The 21,350-nt window shown below is 38.9% G+C and overlaps 1 protein-coding gene across 2 annotated transcripts in view; it reads left to right on the top strand.

Moving 5' to 3' along the window:
• ABCA8 (ATP binding cassette subfamily A member 8) overlaps window positions 1-20,009 on the top strand; it is an 80,697-nt gene extending 60,688 nt beyond the window's left edge. The window contains exons 23-39 of one of the 2 annotated variants that reach the window (XM_021929341.2): window positions 349-456; window positions 4,265-4,435; window positions 4,641-4,754; window positions 6,460-6,579; window positions 7,382-7,447; window positions 7,895-7,986; window positions 9,071-9,176; window positions 9,800-9,917; window positions 10,569-10,660; window positions 14,127-14,287; window positions 15,106-15,181; window positions 15,255-15,349; window positions 16,074-16,193; window positions 16,419-16,559; window positions 17,936-18,015; window positions 19,359-19,414; window positions 19,533-20,009. In XM_021929341.2, the coding sequence (XP_021785033.2) occupies window positions 349-456; window positions 4,265-4,435; window positions 4,641-4,754; window positions 6,460-6,579; window positions 7,382-7,447; window positions 7,895-7,986; window positions 9,071-9,176; window positions 9,800-9,917; window positions 10,569-10,660; window positions 14,127-14,287; window positions 15,106-15,181; window positions 15,255-15,349; window positions 16,074-16,193; window positions 16,419-16,559; window positions 17,936-18,015; window positions 19,359-19,414; window positions 19,533-19,631 (1,815 nt within the window). In that variant the 3' untranslated portion in view covers window positions 19,632-20,009. Of the gene's footprint in view, window positions 1-348; window positions 457-4,264; window positions 4,436-4,640; window positions 4,755-6,459; window positions 6,580-7,381; window positions 7,448-7,894; window positions 7,987-9,055; window positions 9,177-9,799; window positions 9,918-10,568; window positions 10,661-14,126; window positions 14,288-15,105; window positions 15,182-15,254; window positions 15,350-16,073; window positions 16,194-16,418; window positions 16,560-17,935; window positions 18,016-19,358; window positions 19,415-19,532 lie in introns of both variants that reach the window. The other variant, XM_021929340.2, reaches the window with a different exon arrangement.
• The last annotated feature ends 1,341 nt before the right edge of the window (window positions 20,010-21,350 follow it).

Here is a 21,350-nt window from a genome sequence, read left to right as displayed (position 1 = left end):
GAGATAAAGATCAGCTAAGAAATTGAATGTGTCAACTGTGAATTATAATTTATTATTTAGCACCAAAATACATTTTAGAATCGTAAGGCAAGAAAAGAGAAAAATCTTGCTCTTATTGTTTTCCAGATGTTATCAGTGCATTCATTTTCTTCAGTCACTTATCTGTAAATTTGAGTATAAAGCCAAAAGTTAAGTGTCAAAACTGGAAGGATATTGAAAGAGTCTGGGAATCTCAAAAGGGACCTAAGGCAGAATTATGTAAACTTAGTCTAAAATTTTAAAAATGTATTCCAGAAAATGAACTTTAAATTTCTTCATTCAGTTCATTGTATTCTTTGGATTTTTCAGAATGGACAGGCCAATCCAATCGGATTCCTGGCATATATCATGTTCTGGCTGGTTTTAACATCGAGTTGCCCACCTTACATTGCCATGAGCAGCATCGATGATTATAAGGTAATAATGAGTAATTGCAACTTCCATTGTTTTACATAATCAGAAGCAGAAGGTAATTTTACAGGATTTTTCATAAGAATATTTATACATGCTTAATTGAGCAGCCAATTCAGACATAAATTCTAAGGTATAAAAATAAAAGAAAGTTTTATAAGTTGAAATATATAGATAAATAGGTAATAGAGAATTATTCTGAACTTTATCTGGATATGCCAACAAACTAGAATAGACAAACCAACTTTGAAAAAAAAAAGCAAAGCTGGAAAATATGCTTGTGATTTCAAGACTCACTACAAACTTGTAGTAATTAAGAATGTGTTGTATTAATTAAGAATAATTATGTAGATATTTTAAATGAAATAGACATTTCAGAAATAAGCCCACACATATATCAACTGATTTTCAATAAAATTACCAAATAACTTAAATGGGGGTAAGATTAGACTTTTCAACAAACTGTGGTGGAACAAGTTGGTATCATTCTGAAAAAAAAAAAAATGTTCTTAACATCTGTCACACCATGCACAAAATTAATTTGAAATGAATCACAGATCCTGTGATAGGCAATATTTTTCAGATAGGGAAGAAGAAGCATATTCCATTTTAAAAAAGATAACTTGAGCTTCATCAAAGTTAAAAGCTTCTGCTCTTTGTAAAACACCAATAAATAATAAAAGGCAGCTGAGCTTGGTGGCTCACGCCTGTAATCTCAGCACTTTGGGAAGCCGAGGTGGGCAGATCACCTGAGGTCAGGAGTTTGACATCAACCTGGCCGACATGGCAAAAACCCGTCTCTACTAAAAATACAAAAATTAGCTGGGAGTGGTGGTGCACGCCTGTGATCCCAGCTACTCAAGAGGCTGAGGCAGGAGAATCACTTGAATCTGGGATGTGGAGGTTGCAGTGAGCTGAGATTGCGCCACTGCACTCCAGCCTGGGCAACAGACCGAGACTCCATCTCAAAAATTAAATTAATTAACTAATTTAAAAATAAAATAAAATAAAAGGCAAACCACAGGCTGGGAGAAAATATTCACAATACTTATATATGTGACAAAGATTTGTATCAAGAATATGTAAAGAACTCTCATTCCCCTGTAATAGAGGATAGCCTGATTTTTTAAATGGACAAAGTATTTCTGTATATACTTTATCAAAGAAGATGTACAGATGGAAAATACTCCCGTAAAAAGATGGTTAATGTCATGAGTAATCAGGAAAATAGCCTCAATGAGATAGCTCTACACACTCAATAAAACTAATAATGTTAGAATGACCAACAATATCAAGAGTTTATGAAGATGTGGAGAAACCGGACCTCTCATGCACTGTGGGTGGGATTGTAAATTGTACAATCACTTTGCAAAATAATTTGGCTGTTTCTTATAAAGTTAAAAATATACTTATTCTTATGACCTAGCAATTCTTCTCCTAAGTATTTACTCAAAAAAAGAGAAAACATCTTTCCACATAAACACTTGAGCATTAACGTTCTGAACAGCATTAGTCATAACAGCCAACAACTCGAAAATACCCAAGTGTCCCCCAAGCAGTGAACTGACAAACAAATTCTAATATAGCCATGCAATGGAATACTATTCAGCAGTATAACAGAAGGAACAACTAATAAATGCACCAACACAGGTAAGTCTCAGAACCATTACACTGAGGGAACGATAACCACAAATAATTAGGTACTTTTAATTAGGATGATTTACTTCATAGAAAATCCTTAGAAAGGTAAAATTAATCTGTAGTGACAGAAGGCAGGCTCGGGGTATGGGGGGTCACCTGTAACCAGTGGTAAAGGCTATTGACTGCAAAGGATCATGGGAAACTTCAGGGGTTCTTCTACACCTTGCCTATGATGGTGGTACAGAAACATATGCATTCATCAGACCTCATTCAACTATGTACTTAATATGGGTACTTTTTCTTGTTTGAGAATTACACCCCCCAAAATTAAAAAGAGATTGTTGAAATAAAAGGAAATGATATTTTTGGAAATATGAGAACTTGAAAAAATAAGAGAAAATTTCAATATTGAACTGACAACTTACAAATGTTTATTTACAGACACTCATTAATCCAAATGAATCTATAATGCGTTCACAAATTACCTGAGCATCTTGTTTAAAAGATGATTCTGATTCAGTAGTTCTGCAGTGGAGCCAGATTTTGAGTGGCAATCATAGACGATGAATTTATATGATTAATCAACCCAGGCCAACTCCCATTTTTGTGACTTCATGAGAAAAATCTATGAAAACTTGTGTAAGCATCCTCACTGTGTCATCTTCATCTGTTTTGTTTTCTCTGTCTCTCTAGTGCCCACAAAAAGAGCATACGATTTATATAATGTTCCCTTTTCATGTGGAACATGCAGGAATCTCAAGAAATTCTATTTACTAGTACGATATAACTATAAGTCATTCTGGTGTTAATCCAAACTTTAAAACTTCCTCCATAGGACACATGAACTCTTTCTTTGGCTTCTGTGATGCCGTAGTTTCACCATGTTTATCCTAAGACTGTCCATTGTTTGTCTTCTTTGGAGATTCTCGTTCCTATATGTAATCTCTTAATTTCGGAAATCCTCAGATATTGGCCCTTGGCTGTCTTCTCATGTTAGATGCCATTCTGTCTTAGGCAAAGCCATCTAGCTTTATGGCTTCGAATCCCCTCTACCAGCTGGTCACTCCCAGATCTGACTCTACCCCAGATCTCTAATTGTATCTAATTTGACCTCCAATGTTGATACAAACTCTGTTCTCAGCATTTCCACTGTAGGCAACACAGATGTCTCAAGTTTCATGCTTCCAAAACAGAACGGAATGTAGAGCTACAAAATGCATTCCCCCACCTCACTACTTTCTCCATAAATAGCAGCACCACGTGCTCAGTCATTTCCTAAAGATCCCAAAATCATCTTTAATTCTTCTCTTGCCTCCACTCATATGTTGAGTCAATCATCAATTCTTTACCAGTTCAACTACCTGCATAGACCTGTGTCTGATGTAGGCAGGCTCTGATATGAATCTTTAGGTCAAATTATGTCTCAGGCAGGAGCATCATTTAGCTCATCAAAGCCTATCAACAAATGAATTTAAGTATTTTTTAAAAGAAAAAAATTCACAACTGTTAGAATAGTTTCATGTATAAACCTATTGATTATACTGAAAACCACATCACTTCCTAAGTAGTTTTAAAATACGTAATTTAGTATGTTTATTTAGAGAATGACAAATAATGTAAAATACATTTACATTTATAAATGTATTTATATTTATGTAGATACACACAAATATTTGAATGAGTGATAAATATTTGAATGTGGACTATGGCAGAACAACCCAATTTGTTTTATTGCAATTAAAGGATAAAGCAATTGTGTGTGTGTGTGTGTGTGTGTATGTGTCTGTGTGTGTGTGTGAAGGAGGGAAAAGAGAGAGAGAAATCACTGTGATGAGAATGTAGTTGTTTAAGGGAATAAACTGTCCATCCCATTCACCCCTATCCCCCTGTAAGGCATTAAATCACTACTTTGTTTGCTGTAGTGTTCAATGCTTTGATTATTCTTAGGTCTTCTTTTACATATTTCTACCAGGTGTGTGATGAACATCAGTGTAGTTCATTAAGGCAGCAGACTGGTTATTTATGTTTGTAACTATCCACATCTCTTAGTCCAGATTACATTTGTAGACATAATCTAGAATTGTTACAAATAAAGATTTTGCTTGAATAGTTCCTTGCATAATCCACATTTTCTTAAGCCACAAACTTTGTATCTTTGCTGTCTGCTAATTAGAACAGAGCTCGGTCCCAGCTACGGATTTCGGGACTCTCCCCTTCTGCTTACTGGTTTGGACAGGCGCTGGTGGATGTTTCCCTGTACTTCTTGGTCTTCGTTTTTATATATTTAATGAGCTACATTTCAAACGTCGAAGACATGCTACTTACAATAATTCATATTATTCAAGTAAGTGACAATATTCAAGTAAGTGACAATATTCACAAAATCATTGTGTGATTTAATTTGAAATTTTGAAATATTTCTATCAATATTTATATGGTCATAAATTAAAGAACTATAAAATTCTGGGCTATGACAATGTTTTGAATCCCAAATGTTTTCCTTGATTGCATTTGTATTTAACTAAGCTTCACATTCCTGTTGATTTTAGATCCCATGCGCTGTCGGTTATTCCTTTTCCCTTATCTTCATGACATACGTGATCTCCTTCATCTTTCACAAGGGGAGAAAAAATAGTGGCATTTGGTCGTTTTGTTTCTATATCGTAAGTATGTTTATTGTGGATGTATACTATATATATTTAATATACAATTCTGAGCTAATCCTTTAAATTTTGCCCTCTGTAGGATGATAATATTATGGTCTATAATAAACACAAGAGTACAAATTCAGTTATTGGCATGGTTAAAACTAGAAATTGCTTCACCAAACACCCTAATGAGAATTAATTCCATAAAGCCTCCCTTCTTTTGTCTAAATTCGGAGGAAAAATGTGTATAATTTAAGAGTATCTATTCTAATTTCCCATGATTTCAGGATGCCAAAAAGTAAATTATTAATTCAATAAATAATTGTTGACTTCTGCAGTGTGTCCAAGTTAAGACTGATAATGGGAGGAAAGAGATTAAATGGACAGTTTCAATCCTGAAAGAGCTCCCAGAAGATAAACAGATGAGTAAGCAGCCACTTATTAAAACAGTCATGAGTTATCTTCCATCTTAAGAGTCTATTATACAACTGAATAATAAAGAGGTCCACGAAAAACAGAGATTCATTTATGAAAATGAAAGTAGAGATTTTGTTTAAAAGGTGAAATCTGAAAAAGAGTAAAATTTCAGCCGAGAGAAGTATGAGGCACAAATAGAAATAATGAACAGAAACCCAGCAGAGGAAAAGCCCATGCTGATCCTAGGAACTGGTAATAATCTCGCCTAAATATAGACAAAAAACAAGGTGCACAATGGCCATGGTCCTGGTTATGGCAAAAAATAAAATCTTGGCTGCCCTTAAATGATGTGCTGAAGAATTTAAAAGCCCATAGTGCAGAACACAAATAGGATTAGAGATAAACTTGCAGGAAGAATACTTTGATAGCCATAAAGGTGATGGTTTGCACGCAGAGAAATTAGAAGTACAAAAACTTTTAAGTAGTCATTGCAGTGTATTAGAAGGTAAAATATGAGGGCTTCCAGTGTACCTATCACTTCCTGTTATCCCTAAATTTTCTATTTTAGTACTTCTGCTTAAGCCATTCCATGTTGTTAAATACTTTTATTTCCCCATTGGTATAGTTACCAAAGTCTTACCTTTTATTTTTGTTGTTTTATTCCTGTTAGATATCAATTTCAATTTTTTTCTTAGATTTTTGCTCATCTACTTTTATTTTTTAAAGTTTATCTACTTTAATTAAAATATTATATGTATGGGTGCTGGGTGTGTCTTATACCTGTAACCCTAGCACTTTGGAAGGCCTAGGTCAGTGGATCAGTTGAGCCCAAGAGTTCCAGACCAGCCTGAGCAACGTGGTGAAACCCCATCTCTACTAAAAATACAAAAATATTAGCTGGGTGTGTTGGCATGCACCTGTAGTACCAGCTATCTGGGAGTCTGAGGGAGGAAGATCACTTGAGCCCAGGAGTTTGAAGCTGCAGTGAGCCATGATCACACTACTGCACCTCTACCTGGGCAACAGAGCAAGACTCCATCACGAAAAATAAAACAAACAAACAAAAAACAAAGAAATTCTACATATCGCATCCTAGATTTATCAAGTGATATCTCATTTGTGAAATTCTAGGTCAAATGAATTTGGCTAAGTCACTAAAATAAACTGTTAATGGAGATATACTGATTTCAGCTTGGTTAGCGAGATTGAAGTTGAAATTATTAATATCTTCAAGATGAGCCTCTCGATTTGGAACTTACATTGAAATTCAGGGTGATTATCCTTCGTATTTGCTTTTTTTTAGATCACTGTATTCTCTGTGGCTGGATTTGCGTTCATTGTCTTTGAAAGTGATATTCCATTTATCTTCACTTTTTTAATACCACCTGCCACAATGATTGGCTGTTTGTTCTTATCTTCTCATGTAAGTAATGACACAGTCTGTCCCAGTCCCCTGAAACTGATGACCAACTGTGAAACTTTGCCCAGTGTTGAAGGTCTACTACAACATATTTAAAGTGCATGGGGTTCAAACATTTCTACCTCATGGAATACAATTGATTTTCTCCCAGATAAAACAATATGTTCCAGCTGACTGGTAATGGAAAATCTGGTCATGCTTAATATATGGGGAGGAAGGGTTTAAGGGGTGGTGGGAAATAGAGTAGTCCTTACACTCATGTGGGGACTTATTTCCTCCTTGATATGCTTGGCTTTAGAAGGAACCAATGAAATGTCCCTAATCTTTGGGATTTCAGAATTCTAAGGAAGCACCCAATATAAGCAAAGTCTTTTTTTCTGGCTGACTGATACCTATACTTCTGCAAAAGGAAGGAAGTTACAGTACATGAGTGAAGAGGTATCTATGGGAAGGGGAAAGGTAGAGAAGGCGGCCTCACGAAGAGAAACAATAGGCACAGGAAGGTGTGTGAAGTTCTGTGTGAGAAGAATGAACACTGTCTCTCACTGTTTGGGGAGGTTAGCACGGATCTCCAGGATTCTCTTGCCATGTGATTAGTAATTGATAAATCCTATTGCTTCAAATGAAAGTTCATAGACCTTGGGAGGAAAGAAGATAGCCCCTTGCTTTACACTTTAGAAAGGGCACTTAACGTGATATTCATGGTCAAATGTTAGCAGGGCTGTTTAGGGCCAATTCACATATATGTGGACAAATTTCAGGAAACAAAAATCTCCCAGTTTAGCAATTGTCTTTTCTTTTGCAGCTTCTCTTTTCTTCTCTCTTGTCTGAAGAACGAATGGATGTACAGCCATTTCTGGTATTCCTAATTGTAAGAACACACTCTTCTTTAAAAATTATCGCTTTTTACTAATTTTAATAATTTTCATTCCTGTACACACTGTGAAACATTTTTATTAAGGTAAAGATACAGATATCTATAGCCCAAGGAGATATAATGCTTGTAAAATCCGGAAGAATTATTTTTACAAAGATCAACTGGCTAGCTAATGTGCCTCCCAAATTTTAAGGACACTGTACAACTGTTAGAGAAGATGAGAAAGTAATGATATCACATAAGTATAGTTGTTTCCTATGTTTCTATAAAAAAGATTGAAAATGAACTTGATAGTTTCATAATTTGCTAGATAGGTTATTAGAAATTTGTAATTATTTCACTGAATGCATTTTTGTAGAAGTTCAGTTATTTATAGCACATCTCTGATATTGAACAATTATCTTTTTATGTTTCTAATCATGTGTCTCTCTTTATTCCTAGCCTTTCCTTCATTTTATCATTTTTCTTTTTATTCTTCGATGTCTGGAATGGAAGTTTGGAAAGAAATCAATGAGAAAGGATCCTTTCTTTAGGTTGGAAAAAAATCAGATTTTTATTTTGTTGATCAATATCGTAAAATATTTTTCATGCATAAATCAATTCATTAACAAAGAGGTGCCGTGTGCTAGGAGAGGCTGGAGTAGGAACCATGGACGCATACAAATAATGCAGATCCAGATACCTAAACCCAAGAAGGTTCTGATCTAATGGAAGAAACAGACTTGAAACATGGAGTATTAAGGCTCTGTCTGCCACTGTCCACAGTGGAGCACTGGGGAAAGTTAAATGTGGCCGGTCCCACCTAACAAACAGTATAATGCCAGTGGGAGAAATGCTGTCCATCCAGGAGGAAGGAACAGAATGATCCACTGGCCAAGGACAGCAATAGCTGTGTTCTTTTCCTGGTAGTGAGCATCCCAGCCGGTGGATGACAGACCGGTTCGGTTATTAATGGGACTTAAAAACTGAGACTATTTTTGGCACCATACAAAGAAGAGCAACCATAAGCATCTTACTCCCTCTGTGTCTCCCGTTCCACATCAGTTTCATCTTTCGCTATTACAGAAAGTTGGATGGGAGACTGCCAAGATGAGAGCAGACCTTTAATCTTCTGAGATCAGTATGAAGGAGGCACTCAAGGGAAGAGAGACTAGAATAAGTATATCCTGGCTATGATCAGACTTAGAATGGAGAGGAAAGGTCAATATGCCACATATTCCAAAGAAATGAGGGATCAAGCATCTAACTTGTATTTTGCTAGAAACTCCTGATTACAAATATTCTGGCCCATTTTCCCCATGAAAACATAATGATGTCAACATGTTGGTGTCAAAGCTACAGTTCCCAGAAAAATTACTCCATTGAGTTATGATATAAAAATTCTTTGCCAGCTATTAGGTTTCAAGTTAAAACTGATACTGAAAAAACATATTTCTATAGATAAGATAAGCAAGGAGGTTGTAAGGGGATGGGAGTTGTGAAGGGAGATTATGATGGTTTGTTAATTGCTCGTACTGCTCAAACATAAGCTTTAAAGAATGCAACTTTTGACACAAAAATGAAAACCAGAAATCAATTATAAATGGACGGTTTTGACTCTAGAATTTCTCCAAGAAGCAGTGATGTGCGTCAAAATCCAGAAGAACCAGAAGGAGAAGATGAAGATGTTCAGATGGAAAGAGTGAGAACAGCAAATGCCTTGAATTCTACTAATTTTGATGAGGTAAAACATTACACAAAGGTTTTTTCACTAGTCAGTCTACCAGTCTAATTCTCTTAATGATTTTGAGTTTCTCTATTCCTTACAAATGAGGATCACTATTTTAGTAGGTAGTCATCATTTTTACAATTAAATGAGCAGACTAAAAGTCACATTAACTCTTTTGTTCTTCTTAGAATAAATTAAAAATAGAGTGCAATAGAAATTATTAAAGCCAACAAAGAATTTCAGAAACTGAACTAAGCAACAAACATCATTGCTTGTTGGAGAAAGTGCACAGTACAAATTCAGGGTCAGGTCCAGCCCACAGCATTTGTTTTGTTGTTTGAGGATAATCAGTGCTTCTCTAAGTCTCATGGCCCCTGTTTGTTCTGAAAGGACAGGCAAGCTGTATAATATAATGTGCTCCTAAAAAAACTGGCTTTGCAGGAGAGGAAAATGACAGTCTCTCCTCTCCAAAACCAAGTGTTAGGCTAGGGACATGGCCAAGAAGCATGTCACCAAATAGAAGGTCTTCTTTGATGCGTGACTGGGGCAACAAAGGGTCCAACTAATGAGAAGATGGAATTTTGTTTCAAAACTAATGAAGAGAATTAAGGTCTGACATAACTTCTTGTCATTTACAGAAGCCAGTCATCATTGCCAGCTGTCTACGCAAGGAGTATGTGGGGAAGCGGAAAGGCTGTTTTTCCAAGAGGAAGAATAAGATAGCCACAAGAAATGTCTCCTTCTGTGTTAGAAAAGGTTGGCCATGGGGATCTTCCACTGCTGGCTCAGAGCCCTCCTTAGAGCTTCCTGATTCCTAATGAGCATTATTCTGGATACCACCTCTTGGTTCACATGCAGACCCAGAGGAGAGTGACAATGATAGCCTCCTTTACATGTTTCATTTCTAACTTAAATTAACTCACCTCATGAAGAGGAGCCTAGTCACATCTACAATGAAACCATAAGTTCTCTAATAAGATGAACTTTTGAAGTCATAACATTTTTATTAAATGAACACAATCGATTTCCTAATGTTCATTGTTTTTCACAAGAGAACTGACAAGATGTACTAGCACACTCTGAAGGCTTGGCCAGCAAGTGTTAGATGACCTCAGTTTGTGCCAATATTGCACCAAAGTTAGAATCACAGGAGACAGAATATGACACACCTGGCTTCCAAGAGTGGTTTTGCCACTTCCCATCAGTGCGACTTTGCACAGGTAACCCCATCATTGAGAGTTTCTGCCCCAACAGCAAAAGAAGGCGCTACAATAACTTCTCAGGGTGGTTGTAACAATTAAATGACAACTAATAGCAAATGCTTGTCACATTGTGAGACTTCAACCATGTTTTACTCTTAATGTTACCATTAAAATAGATTAATATTAAGTGTAACCTTTTTTTCAGGTGAAGTTTTAGGATTATTAGGACACAATGGAGCTGGTAAAAGCACCTCCATTAAGGTGATAACTGGAGACACAAAACCAACTGCTGGACAGGTAGGTGAATTATGTGGAAAATATGTTATTTAATGGTGAAATAGATTTATAAGATTTGATGACCTTAAAAACAACGAATATCACTTAATCATTAGATAACTGAAGTGATTAATGAATACACAGGAGAATAAATTCATGAATTATCACGTAAATGCACATAAAAGTTAAGCACTGAAAGGGTGTCACGGAATCCTTAGGGTGTCGCTTTTCCAGTCAAAACCTCTGGAGCTGGTGGTGCCTTTGCCCAAGTTTGGCTCAGACCCACTGCATTCTTTCTGCCCACTCAGCTCAGCAGGCTGCACTCTGTTCATGCCACCAGCCTGGATCCCAAGCCTGCCAAGAGTGAGCCAGGCATAGAGTGGTGATGGGTGTGTGAGCAAGCATGGGGTCTGGTTGCTGCACACAGCCAGGCATGCTGGTTGTGGCAGGGCAGGCAGCTCCAGGCACAGGCACAGGCACCACCTCCATGTAAGGCTGTGGCTGGACCAGGCATACTGCAAGCAGCTTCCACTGCAGGCACCGAAAAACGTGGTGGCACCCAGAAGCTTGGAAGTGCCAGGAACCACAGAGTCCTAAAGAGGGTATCACAGCCCTGGCTGGGGGAGCCCCTAAGCCTGGGATCCCTGAAGGGCTGCAGCTCTTCTCTCCTCATTGCCCACAACATGGCAAGCAGGGGGCGTGTTTCAGCCCTGTTTGTGTTACAGCTCTTTCAGTCCCACCATTTGGCAGGTCCTGAGTTCTTGTCCCATGTCCAGGAAGAATGAAGTATATGGACAACTTGAGGTGAGGAGCTTCACTGAGTGACAGAATAGCTCTCAGGAGACCCAAAGTGGGTCTCCTATTTGCAGGTAGGTCGTCTTGATGAGTGTCCAGCCCTTACTAGAGAGGAGACCCAAAGTGGGTAGCACTTTTCTGCAGCTGGTAGTCCCTATGTCTGTGTGAATCTGGCTGAGTCCGGGATTTTTATGGGCTCAGAAACGAGGAAGTATGTGCCAACTGGTCCATGAGTAGCCTTGGGCAGGCCTGGAAAAAGCACCATAAGTTCTCACTCTGGGCCACAGACTCCACCTAGAACTGGCAGCCTGGCCCCCAGACTTCAGGCCTTCCTTGTCTTGAAGGTGGGGTTTGACCAGAGAACCACCCCTTTCTACCCAGGAGCCTGTGTGCCTCCTGCCATCAACATGCCATCTATAGCATCCAGGCTGTTTGTGCTGAGGGGTACCTGCAGGTCTGTGCCAAGCTGCCCTCAGCACCCCCCTGGCCTCCCTCTCACACTTGTCAGGGCCTAAAGTCCAGAGGGGGCTGAGGTGGCAGGAGGCTGGCATATTGGTGCCACCCTGGGTGTGTACACACCAAGCAGGGTTGCAACAGCACCTGGGCTCAGCCACAACTTTGCTCCAAAATTGGAGCATGCACCAGCCCCTGAGATTCAGTAAAGGATGCCCCAATTCAGTAAAGGGCAAGGCTCCCACCTGTTTCTGGCACCCACCAGCCCACTGGAGTACACAGCCCCCGTCACACCTCCCCTGCTACAGCCAGCATCTTCGCTGTGGCTGCTCCAGACAGGCTGTCACTGCCATCAAGGAGTAATTATTAAAGGCATTAAGACGTCTCCCTTGCTGCAGATGGCATCTTCACAGCAGCGGCTGCAGACAGGCTGTGGCCACCTTCAAGGGGTAATTATTAAAGGCATTAAGAGAGAATGTCCAGCATCAGAGATGAAATTAATGCCAGAATTCATAAAATCCTATTTATACTGCCATCAGTCACATGGATTTGCACTTTTAGTGAGCATTGTCTTTCCAGTATGTAATACTTAGTAAAACTTAAAAAAAAAAAAAAAAAAAAAAAACAAAAAAACAAAAAAAACCTGTATTAGACAGTTGTCCTTCACAAAGTGCTTAGTTATTGGAACATACATTTTTGTGCAAATGCAACTGTTTCTTGTGAGTGTTTTCAAGAAATATATCAAAAATGAGATACAAGGAGGTGAAATTGACTTTAATTGTACTTGCAATTTAGTTGTATAAGGTGGCTAGGCAAACAGAAAAAGAACTCAGGTTTATCTAAGAGAGACATCATGTGGTAGAGATAAAACATTTTCTCCCAAATTCTATAGCAGAGAATAGAAAACCTTAAGAACTCTTTTACAAAGAATGTCCAGAGGAAGTACAGAACAGAATATAAGGCAGATACCTGTGGAACTGTACCATGGGAAAGGGGCTAGTAGTCAAGCCAAGAAAGGAAAAGACAGCTTGGAATGCTATTGACAAATATCCCACTAAAGAAAGAAGAGAAAACGGACATTTACAATCCCTCTGTAGCCACGGTGAGAGCAGATGTTCATGAAGATGCCTCTCTGCTGGTGGCTTGGCCAATTCTAACTTAGCCCTTAACTTCAATCATGGACACCCTCCAACTCAGTCACCACCTGGGCTCTAAGTCGGTATTTTATTCCTCATTAAGCATGGGAGGAAAGGAGATAACTGCTCATTAATGCATTGGAATGAAATCCTTTAAAAGGTAAGTCTGATCTGAACTAGAAAGCCAGCCATTTGAGTGTCACAAAATGAGCTTAATTGGATCAGCCAGTGTGAGTTTGTCTTAATCCATGCATTCTCCTGATTAAATACTTTCAGTGACCACTTGCTGCTCTATGGCTGGAAAGACACAACCCTCCTTGTCTTGCGGGTAGCTGCAGGAGCTGGCTTCCCTGTCCCTCCTGCCTCATCTTTGTCCTCCCCGTCAAGCTTCCACATCAAGCTTCATCCCTGCACAGGGCTTCGGTCTTGCTTTTTGCTCTGCCCCAAATTCCTTGCCTTTTGCCTTTTTTCCATGACTAGCATCTTCTCCTCTTTGTTGAAATGGCCCCTCAGCAGACAGGCTCTTTCTAATTACCCTACCTACTGTCACTTCCCCAGTTATTCTCTACCCCAGCCTCCTGAATTTCCACAACAGCACAACTTTTGATCTCTTTACTCTGTGTATTGATTTTTCTACTTGTTTATTGCCTGATTCATTCAGTAGAATGAAAACTCCTGATAACAGAGGCACTAGTTATTCCACCCTCCACTGTACCCACAGGCAACATAGCACTCGTTACGTAGGAGGTACTCAAAAGATGTTGATCCATGAGTGAAGTTAAATAGTAACTCAATCAATATGTTTCATTTTGACAGTGATTTTAAAAAATTGATATCAACTGTTGGCCAGGATGGACAGGCACCACATTTATGGGATATTGGATTTTTCAGCTGAGATTGGATTGTTGGCTGTGGACACACTTATTTTCATGTATTTGCTCTCTGACAGCCTTTCTCCAATGCAAAATGATTACAGATTATTAAATCCAATGAGGTCCTAGAGTTCCTCTAGTTTTTCTAGGTTTGTGAAGAGAAAGATGTCATGGATATAACCAAAGAAGCAGTGCATAATGTAGGTTCTGAGAGGGAACTTTCATCTGCAGGTGCTACTGAAAGGGAGCAGTGGAGGGGATGCCCTGGAGTTCCTGGGGTACTGCCCTCAGGAGAACGCACTATGGCCCAACCTGACAGTGAGGCAGCACCTGGAGGTGTATGCCGCCGTGAAAGGGCTGAGGAAAGGGGATGCCGACGTTGCCATCACACGGTACACAGAGGAGCCACATCTGTTCTATACCCAAGGGAGGTGGAGGGGAAGGTTGGGAGTGATGACCCTCACAGGTAATTCAGGATGGGAGACTCTGAATGCTGACCCAGGTCACGCTGGGTAGATTTACAACTAGAAACTCCTTTCCTGGATGTCAAAGTGTTAAGTTTCTTTCTCATATTAAATAAGAACATTTAAAAAGGCTGGGCGGAGTGGCTCATGCCTCTAATCCCAGCACTTTGGGAGGCCAACGCAGGTAGATTGCTTGAGCTCATGAGTTTCAGACCAGCCTAGGCAACTTGGTGAAACCCCATCTCTTAAAAAAAAGAAATACAAAAATTAGCCGGGCATGGTGGTGTGCACCTGTGGTCCCAGCTACTTGGGAGACTGAGGTGGGAGTATGGCTTGAGCCAGGAGGCAGAGGCTACAGTGAGCCAAGATTGCACCACTGCACTCCAGCCTGGGGGATAGAGTCAGACCTTGTCCCCAAAAATAATAATAATAATAAAATTTAAAATTTAAAAAGTAATTATTCATTGTTAAAATGTATAGAAAATACTAAAATTTGGACTGTCATAGAACAACTATTTGGATATAATGACATGTCCTTCTATTTCTTCAAAAGGCAACATTATCTTTTGTGGAGGAGCAAGTCAGCCAGTAATATCACCCCTCCTTCCCCCATACTGCCCCCAACACCACCACATGTATTTCCAGAACTGCGTTTTTGAGCTCTGTTCCTCTACCCTTGCTTGGGTTATCCTCTTATCTACTTCTGCCTTGTCAAGAAGACTGTACAGCTCTCCTGTTTCCTTCAGGTTAGTGGATGCACTCAAGCTGCAGGACCAGCTGAAGTCTCCTGTGAAGACCTTGTCAGAGGGAATAAAGCGAAAGGTACGGGCAGGGCTTGGTGTTGCTCTGCAAGTGCCATAGATGGGAACCAGATGGGCTCTTCCTCCCGTTGCAGCTGTGCTTTGTCCTGAGCATCCTGGGGAACCCATCAGTGGTACTTCTGGATGAACCGTCGACCGGGATGGACCCCGAGGGGCAGCAGCAAATGTGGTGAGGAACATTACCACGGTCAGGGCCAGCGTGGATGACTTGCATGGAGTTTGTAAACCATTTTTCTTCTGTAAAAATTGTCCTTTAAACTTTTTTGTGGAGGAAAAAAAAAAAAACTATCAATGTCACTTGTAAAACCAATACTTTGAAAAAAAATCTTTCCCTGATAATATTTTATAAACATTTCTTAATGAAGAAAGAATTACCATTGTTAGGGCCCGTAGGTCTCACTCTTGAGTTTCATAAGTGCTCAGTTGATCTTTTAGGTGCATTTCTGGATCACAATCACGTAGTGTTCCGTACTGAGCATGAGAAAAGTAGTTCTCATTAAGGTGTAAAGGTGATTGTCATTGTGTGCATTTACTGTGCATTTATTTTCTTCTCACTAGGTCGTGAGATGCTGTTGTTAAATTTTATGTCATTCTGTTCCCCTTCACACAGACTTCTCATAAACAAGCCTCTCTTGCTTAGTGCTTCTTTTTGAATACAACCCTGTAATGAATGTTGTGTTCTGTAAACACCCCTCTTCCAATGCATGATTCCAGTTTAACAGCCCTCACCTAGCTTGCCCTTCCTCATCCTATCTGCCCTACCAACAACCCTCTTTTGCTTAATCTCTTTTTGCTAATTATTCACATGCATGCCAGTTAAAAATTCTTTTCTCTATCTCTTTCTGATTAATTAGAGGATTTCCTAAATTGCAAATCATCTCTTGACATTATAGGCAGGCCATCCGGGCCACCTTTAGAAACACGGAAAGGGGCGCCCTCCTGACCACCCACTACATGGCAGAGGCTGAGGCTGTGTGTGACCGAGTGGCCATCATGGTGTCCGGGAAGTTGAGGTGAGTGCCTGTCCTGGACCCACACTTGAGCCCAAGGTGCGTTGCTGGAAAATGTTGTCTGTGGGCAGGGAGAGATCACTGAAAACAGCTGAAATGACTGTGCCCAGGTCTAACAATAGGGACCTTGAGACAATGCTAGCAGCAAATCAAGGTTCTCAAACATTATACTGAATGTTTTTTTTTTTTCTCCTTTCTCATATGACCTCATCCTCCTCCTACCTCCAGATGTATCGGTTCCATCCAACACCTGAAAAGCAAATTTGGCAAAGATTACCTGCTGGAGATGAAGGTGAAGAACCTGGCACAAGTGGAGCCCCTCCATGCGGAGATCCTGAGGCTTTTCCCCCAGGCTGCTCGGCAGGAAAGGTAAACGTGGTTGTTGTTTTGGAAATGGTACCAAATGTTCAATGTTACTTGTCAGTTATGTTGACTCATAGTCATTCAAAAGGAAAACCTAAAAGAAAGGGATTATTTGTTGGATTCTGCAGGAAGTAAACCAGAGAAGAGACAGCAGACGTAAGAGCTGATATAGCAAGTGTCATGGTCCCACTATGTGCCAGGGACTGTCCTGGTATTGTGTTATCCTATCCAAAACTTACAGAGATTTTTCAGTGTAGACATAACTATTCCAGCAAAACGTGAGTGGACTTCAAAAAAGGGTTGTGAGGGACCTTTACAGGGACCTTTGTAATTGAAATTGATTACTATCTTTATTAAGAGGAAATGAACCGAGAGACAGGTTAGGTCACATAAGGAGTTAACAAGTGGCAGAACCAAGAGGTAAACCTAATTATTTTATTTCAAATCAATTAACATTTCCAATTTTATGTAAATTCTGGTAACAGCACCATCCCGATGTATTTATTTTCATAGACAGAAAAAAATTAAAGAGTAGCCTTAGGATCATTTTTAACACCTAGAATTTATAGCAGATGATAGATAATTTAGGAGTTAGGTGAGAAAAATAACAACAAGGAGAAATAAGTCATAATAATAACAATATGGGAAAATATATTTCTACAGTGTAATATAAATGGAAAAGCAATGCTATAATTCAATGTCCAGCTCTTGGCTGTATAGAAATACATCATGAAGCCACAAGGAATAAGCAAAATAGATGAGAATGATGCACCATAAACATATGTAGTGATGTCTTATGAAATGAAATGTACATCTTCCTAATTTTCAAATGATGAAAAGACAAACATTTATCCGAGAAACAAAATATTAAAAATTGTTGTTGCCTACATTTTTGGTGTTGAATTCCTGCTCTTCTAACCAGAGGCTCAATTACATTATCCTATATTAGGTAGGCAATTTGAGTAGGATGGAGGAGAAGGAGAGAGATTTGACTTGTGGGAAATATATCTAGATTTCCACCCTATTTGAGGAACTTTAAGAAACTATGCAGTATAAGTTCCTCGTTGAAGGCTGAAGTTGAAGATCAAGTATTCAGTTAGAAAATAAGGTGGAAGGTGACTTTTGCAAATCTTGAAATATCATCTGGACAGTCCCTACTCACTTCCATCCAAGGGGCCAACAACACTAAACTGTCTGAGTATTACACTCCCTTCCCCCAGTTCTCCTTGTGAACTGCTTCCTTTTGATTAATATCGACTCACCTTACCCTTTTTTCCTACACCAAACTGACTCTCATTTATAGAAATAACAACCCATATACAAAGCTACACAAATCAAAACAATATAGCACTCTATTCTGTTCCATTGATCTTTCCTCTCAGGTACTCCTCTCTGATGGTTTATAAGTTGCCAGTGGAAGATGTGAGACCTTTAGCCCAAGCTTTCTTCAAATTAGAGAAGGGTAAGAAATATGACTTTGAAATAAGACCCTGGAAAGAAGATAATTTCGAATTGTAAAATAATCATCTTTATGACAAAAATGAAATGTGACAAAATGCACTAAATTTTAAAGTTACAGTCTCAAATTGAATTTTAGTAAGACCAAAATCAAGGAGCTAGAGGGATTCTCTGTGTCTGTGCCAGGAGATAATGAGAGTGATTGTTTTCACTTGCTTTGTGGGGTTTTGTCATGTATTTTTCACATATATTGGTACAACCTAAGTCAAAACTCATTTATATATGCATTTAAGAAAATTTTTCTTCGAAATGTCTATGCATATATATGTAAAATTAAATTTTCATGGACCAGCATATTATTTTACTGTCTTAGGCTGTATATTAAGAAACTGACTCCTGTCTGGTCGTTGAAACAATCTCCTCGCATCTGTCACATTTTAAAACTAACTGCCCTGCATCTGTCATCACAGGCTCATGTTTTCCTTGCAATTTTAGCTCATTAACTCTGCTACTCTGAACTGTGCTAGTCAGAACCCCCTTGTTATGCTATTTTCATTGTCACTGCTCAGTGATATATCTTTGCTTGCTTATCCCCTGCCCTAAGGAAGAGATTCAGGTCTTCTAGTTCTAGAGGAATTGTCTAACTTCCTAGAGCATCAGGAATTGTCTGATTCTCTCCTTGAGAGCATCTGTGGTCACAGTAATGCATCTTCTTTTCATGCTCTGATGGATCTGAGCAATCCAACTTTCTGGGCCATGTGGTCATTCACAGCACTTTCCAGGTTGGCAACAAGCCCAGTACTGACCTGAAACTTCTGGTGGCATATTTCCAATCTGCCGAGCTCCTGTTAGAGCCCTAACTGCCTCTCCCAGTCTATTTTGGTCAATAAGAACAGTTTCTAACCCAATCAGGGGAAGCTGCAATGGTTTTTGGATAGAGGTCCGTGAAGATACCTGCTCTCTAAAACAGCTCACAAATCCTTCTCTATAACCTTCTGATGCAAGCCTTTTCAAAATGTGCCTGGCTTCCACCTCTTTCTGTGTTGAATGTGCAAAACCCACTGGCTCATAGGCAAGAAAGAAAGCTTACTCAGTACCATTTTCTCCTTTAAATACAGTTCACAAAAACTGCACCACATACAAGCATAGTCCAAGCACTTTTTTTCCCAAACCTAAATAAATGCATTGGTGTATTCTTAACTGAATGATGTACTTAAGACATGAATGAATATTACCTTAACCTATTTATTGAAGATTTAAAAAATATATATCCTTTGCACTATATGCTGGTGTATGAGACCTCTAGATATGAAATATGTGAACTAATACATGTTCATCCCTATGCAGTTAAACAGAGCTTTGACCTAGAGGAGTACAGCCTCTCACAGTCTACCCTGGAGCAGGTGGGTCACTCTTAGTGATTCTATATCATCCATGGTATATGTGTATAATGTATTCACTTGGAGCTGCAAAGACAGTATGGCATTATTCTCCTCTCTTTATTTCTTCCCTCCCTTTCAGGTTTTCCTGGAGCTCTCCAAGGAGCAGGAGCTGGGTGATTTTGAGGAGGATTTTGATTCCTCGGTGAAGTGGAAGCTCCTCCCCAAGGAAGAGCCTTAAAACCCCAAATTCTGTGTTCCTGTTTAAACCCGTGGTGTTCTTTTTTAATACATTTATTTTTATAGCATCAATGTTCTATTTTTAGAAACTATATTATAAGTACAGAAATGGTTCTTCGTGTGGTGGAAGGAGGTATGGGTGATGGGTAAGTGTCGTGTCAGTGTGGACAGAGGCATTTGACTAAGCCAACCTCCTCTCACAGCCTCTGTATCTCTGCAGGCCACCCTGGTTCCATTTTTCTGTTTCATACCGAATAAACAAATTTGCTTTTATATGATGGTATAAGTTTGTAGATATGCTAAACAAATTTTGTTTAAATTTTTAAAATAAAAATCTTAGCCGGGCGCGGTGGCTCAAGCCTGTAATCCCAGCACTTTGGGAGGCTGAGACGGGCGGATCACGAGGTCAGGAGATCGAGACCATCCTGGCTAATACGGTGAAACCCCGTCTCTACTAAAAATACAAAAAAAAAAAAAAAACTAGCCGGGCGAGGTGGTGGACGCCTGTAGTCCCAGCTACTCGGGAGGCTGAGGCAGGAGAATGGCGTGAACCCGGGAGGCGGAGCTTGCAGTGAGCTGAGATCAGGCCACTGCACTCCAGCCTGGGCGACAGAGCGAGACTCCGTCTCAAAAAAAAAAAAAAAAAAAAAATTTTTTAAATAAAAATCTTAAAACATTTTTTTTCTAACCTAGACTGAGAAATTCATGCGTTTACTCTTCTGGGTGTTTGATACTTTGTAAAGTTGATATTTTCCTAAGAATTTAACATGTCATACTTTTTGAAATAGATTTAAGTGTGTTTCTTATTGCTAAAAATACTAAATGTCATGGGTCATAGTATCGGATATCAGTATAGTTGATAACATTTCCACAGCTAACACCATGATGTAGGCATAAACTGAAAACCAAAAACCTACTATTTCAAATATATTGTACTTTTTTTATTTCTGTAAGCCAACTGTGTGCCATTTTCATTGGACTTTTAAATATAGATGTCTATATTGTAACTGATCTTTTGTGGATATGTGTCACTTGGTTTCAGAAAGTTCATAAATGTAGCAACAGGTCACATGACTGAGTAGGTATAAAATGTGAAATAAACCTCATATATGTAGTTTTGAAATATGTTTTCTATTTCATGTGTCTTTTTCTTAACTCGGTGGCCTCCTACTTACAAATTTCATTAAAAATAATTTCTAATATAAGCATAATTACTGGACTTTAAGACCCATAATAGAATTTTTTGCTATACTATTTAAGCTAACGTTTGGGATATTAGCCTAATTATTACCCTTGTTTACCAAGTATAACAATGAAACACCAACTCTACATACTTCCTGGTACTGCACTCCTTCACGTTTACAGCCATAAAACCAGACAGTTAACATAGAAAAGAATACTCATATTTCTATTTGCTTGGGCTTAACTTTGTCTGTCTAATTCAACTTTTGTGTTATACAGAAATATGCTGGGATTTGGAATACCAAGAAATATAAGTCTTATTTTTTATATATACATTTGGAGTAAATCCTACAACCCTGTCAAGCCTTAATGTACTCCATTGCTGCTAGTTGGGGTGGATTTCAGGAATTAAACCCTTCTTATTTTTAGATATGCAAATCTGTGTTCAAAGGGACAAGTAACTTAACCAAGATTACTCAACTGGTCATTAGCCCATCCAGCATTCAACAACGTCTGATACCAAAGCCCATGTTTTTCC

The sequence above is a fragment of the Papio anubis genome, chromosome 17, assembly GCF_008728515.1.
Source record: "Papio anubis isolate 15944 chromosome 17, Panubis1.0, whole genome shotgun sequence".
Taxonomy (NCBI): domain Eukaryota; kingdom Metazoa; phylum Chordata; class Mammalia; order Primates; family Cercopithecidae; genus Papio; species Papio anubis.
This window is presented reverse-complemented; position numbering and strand designations above follow the sequence as displayed.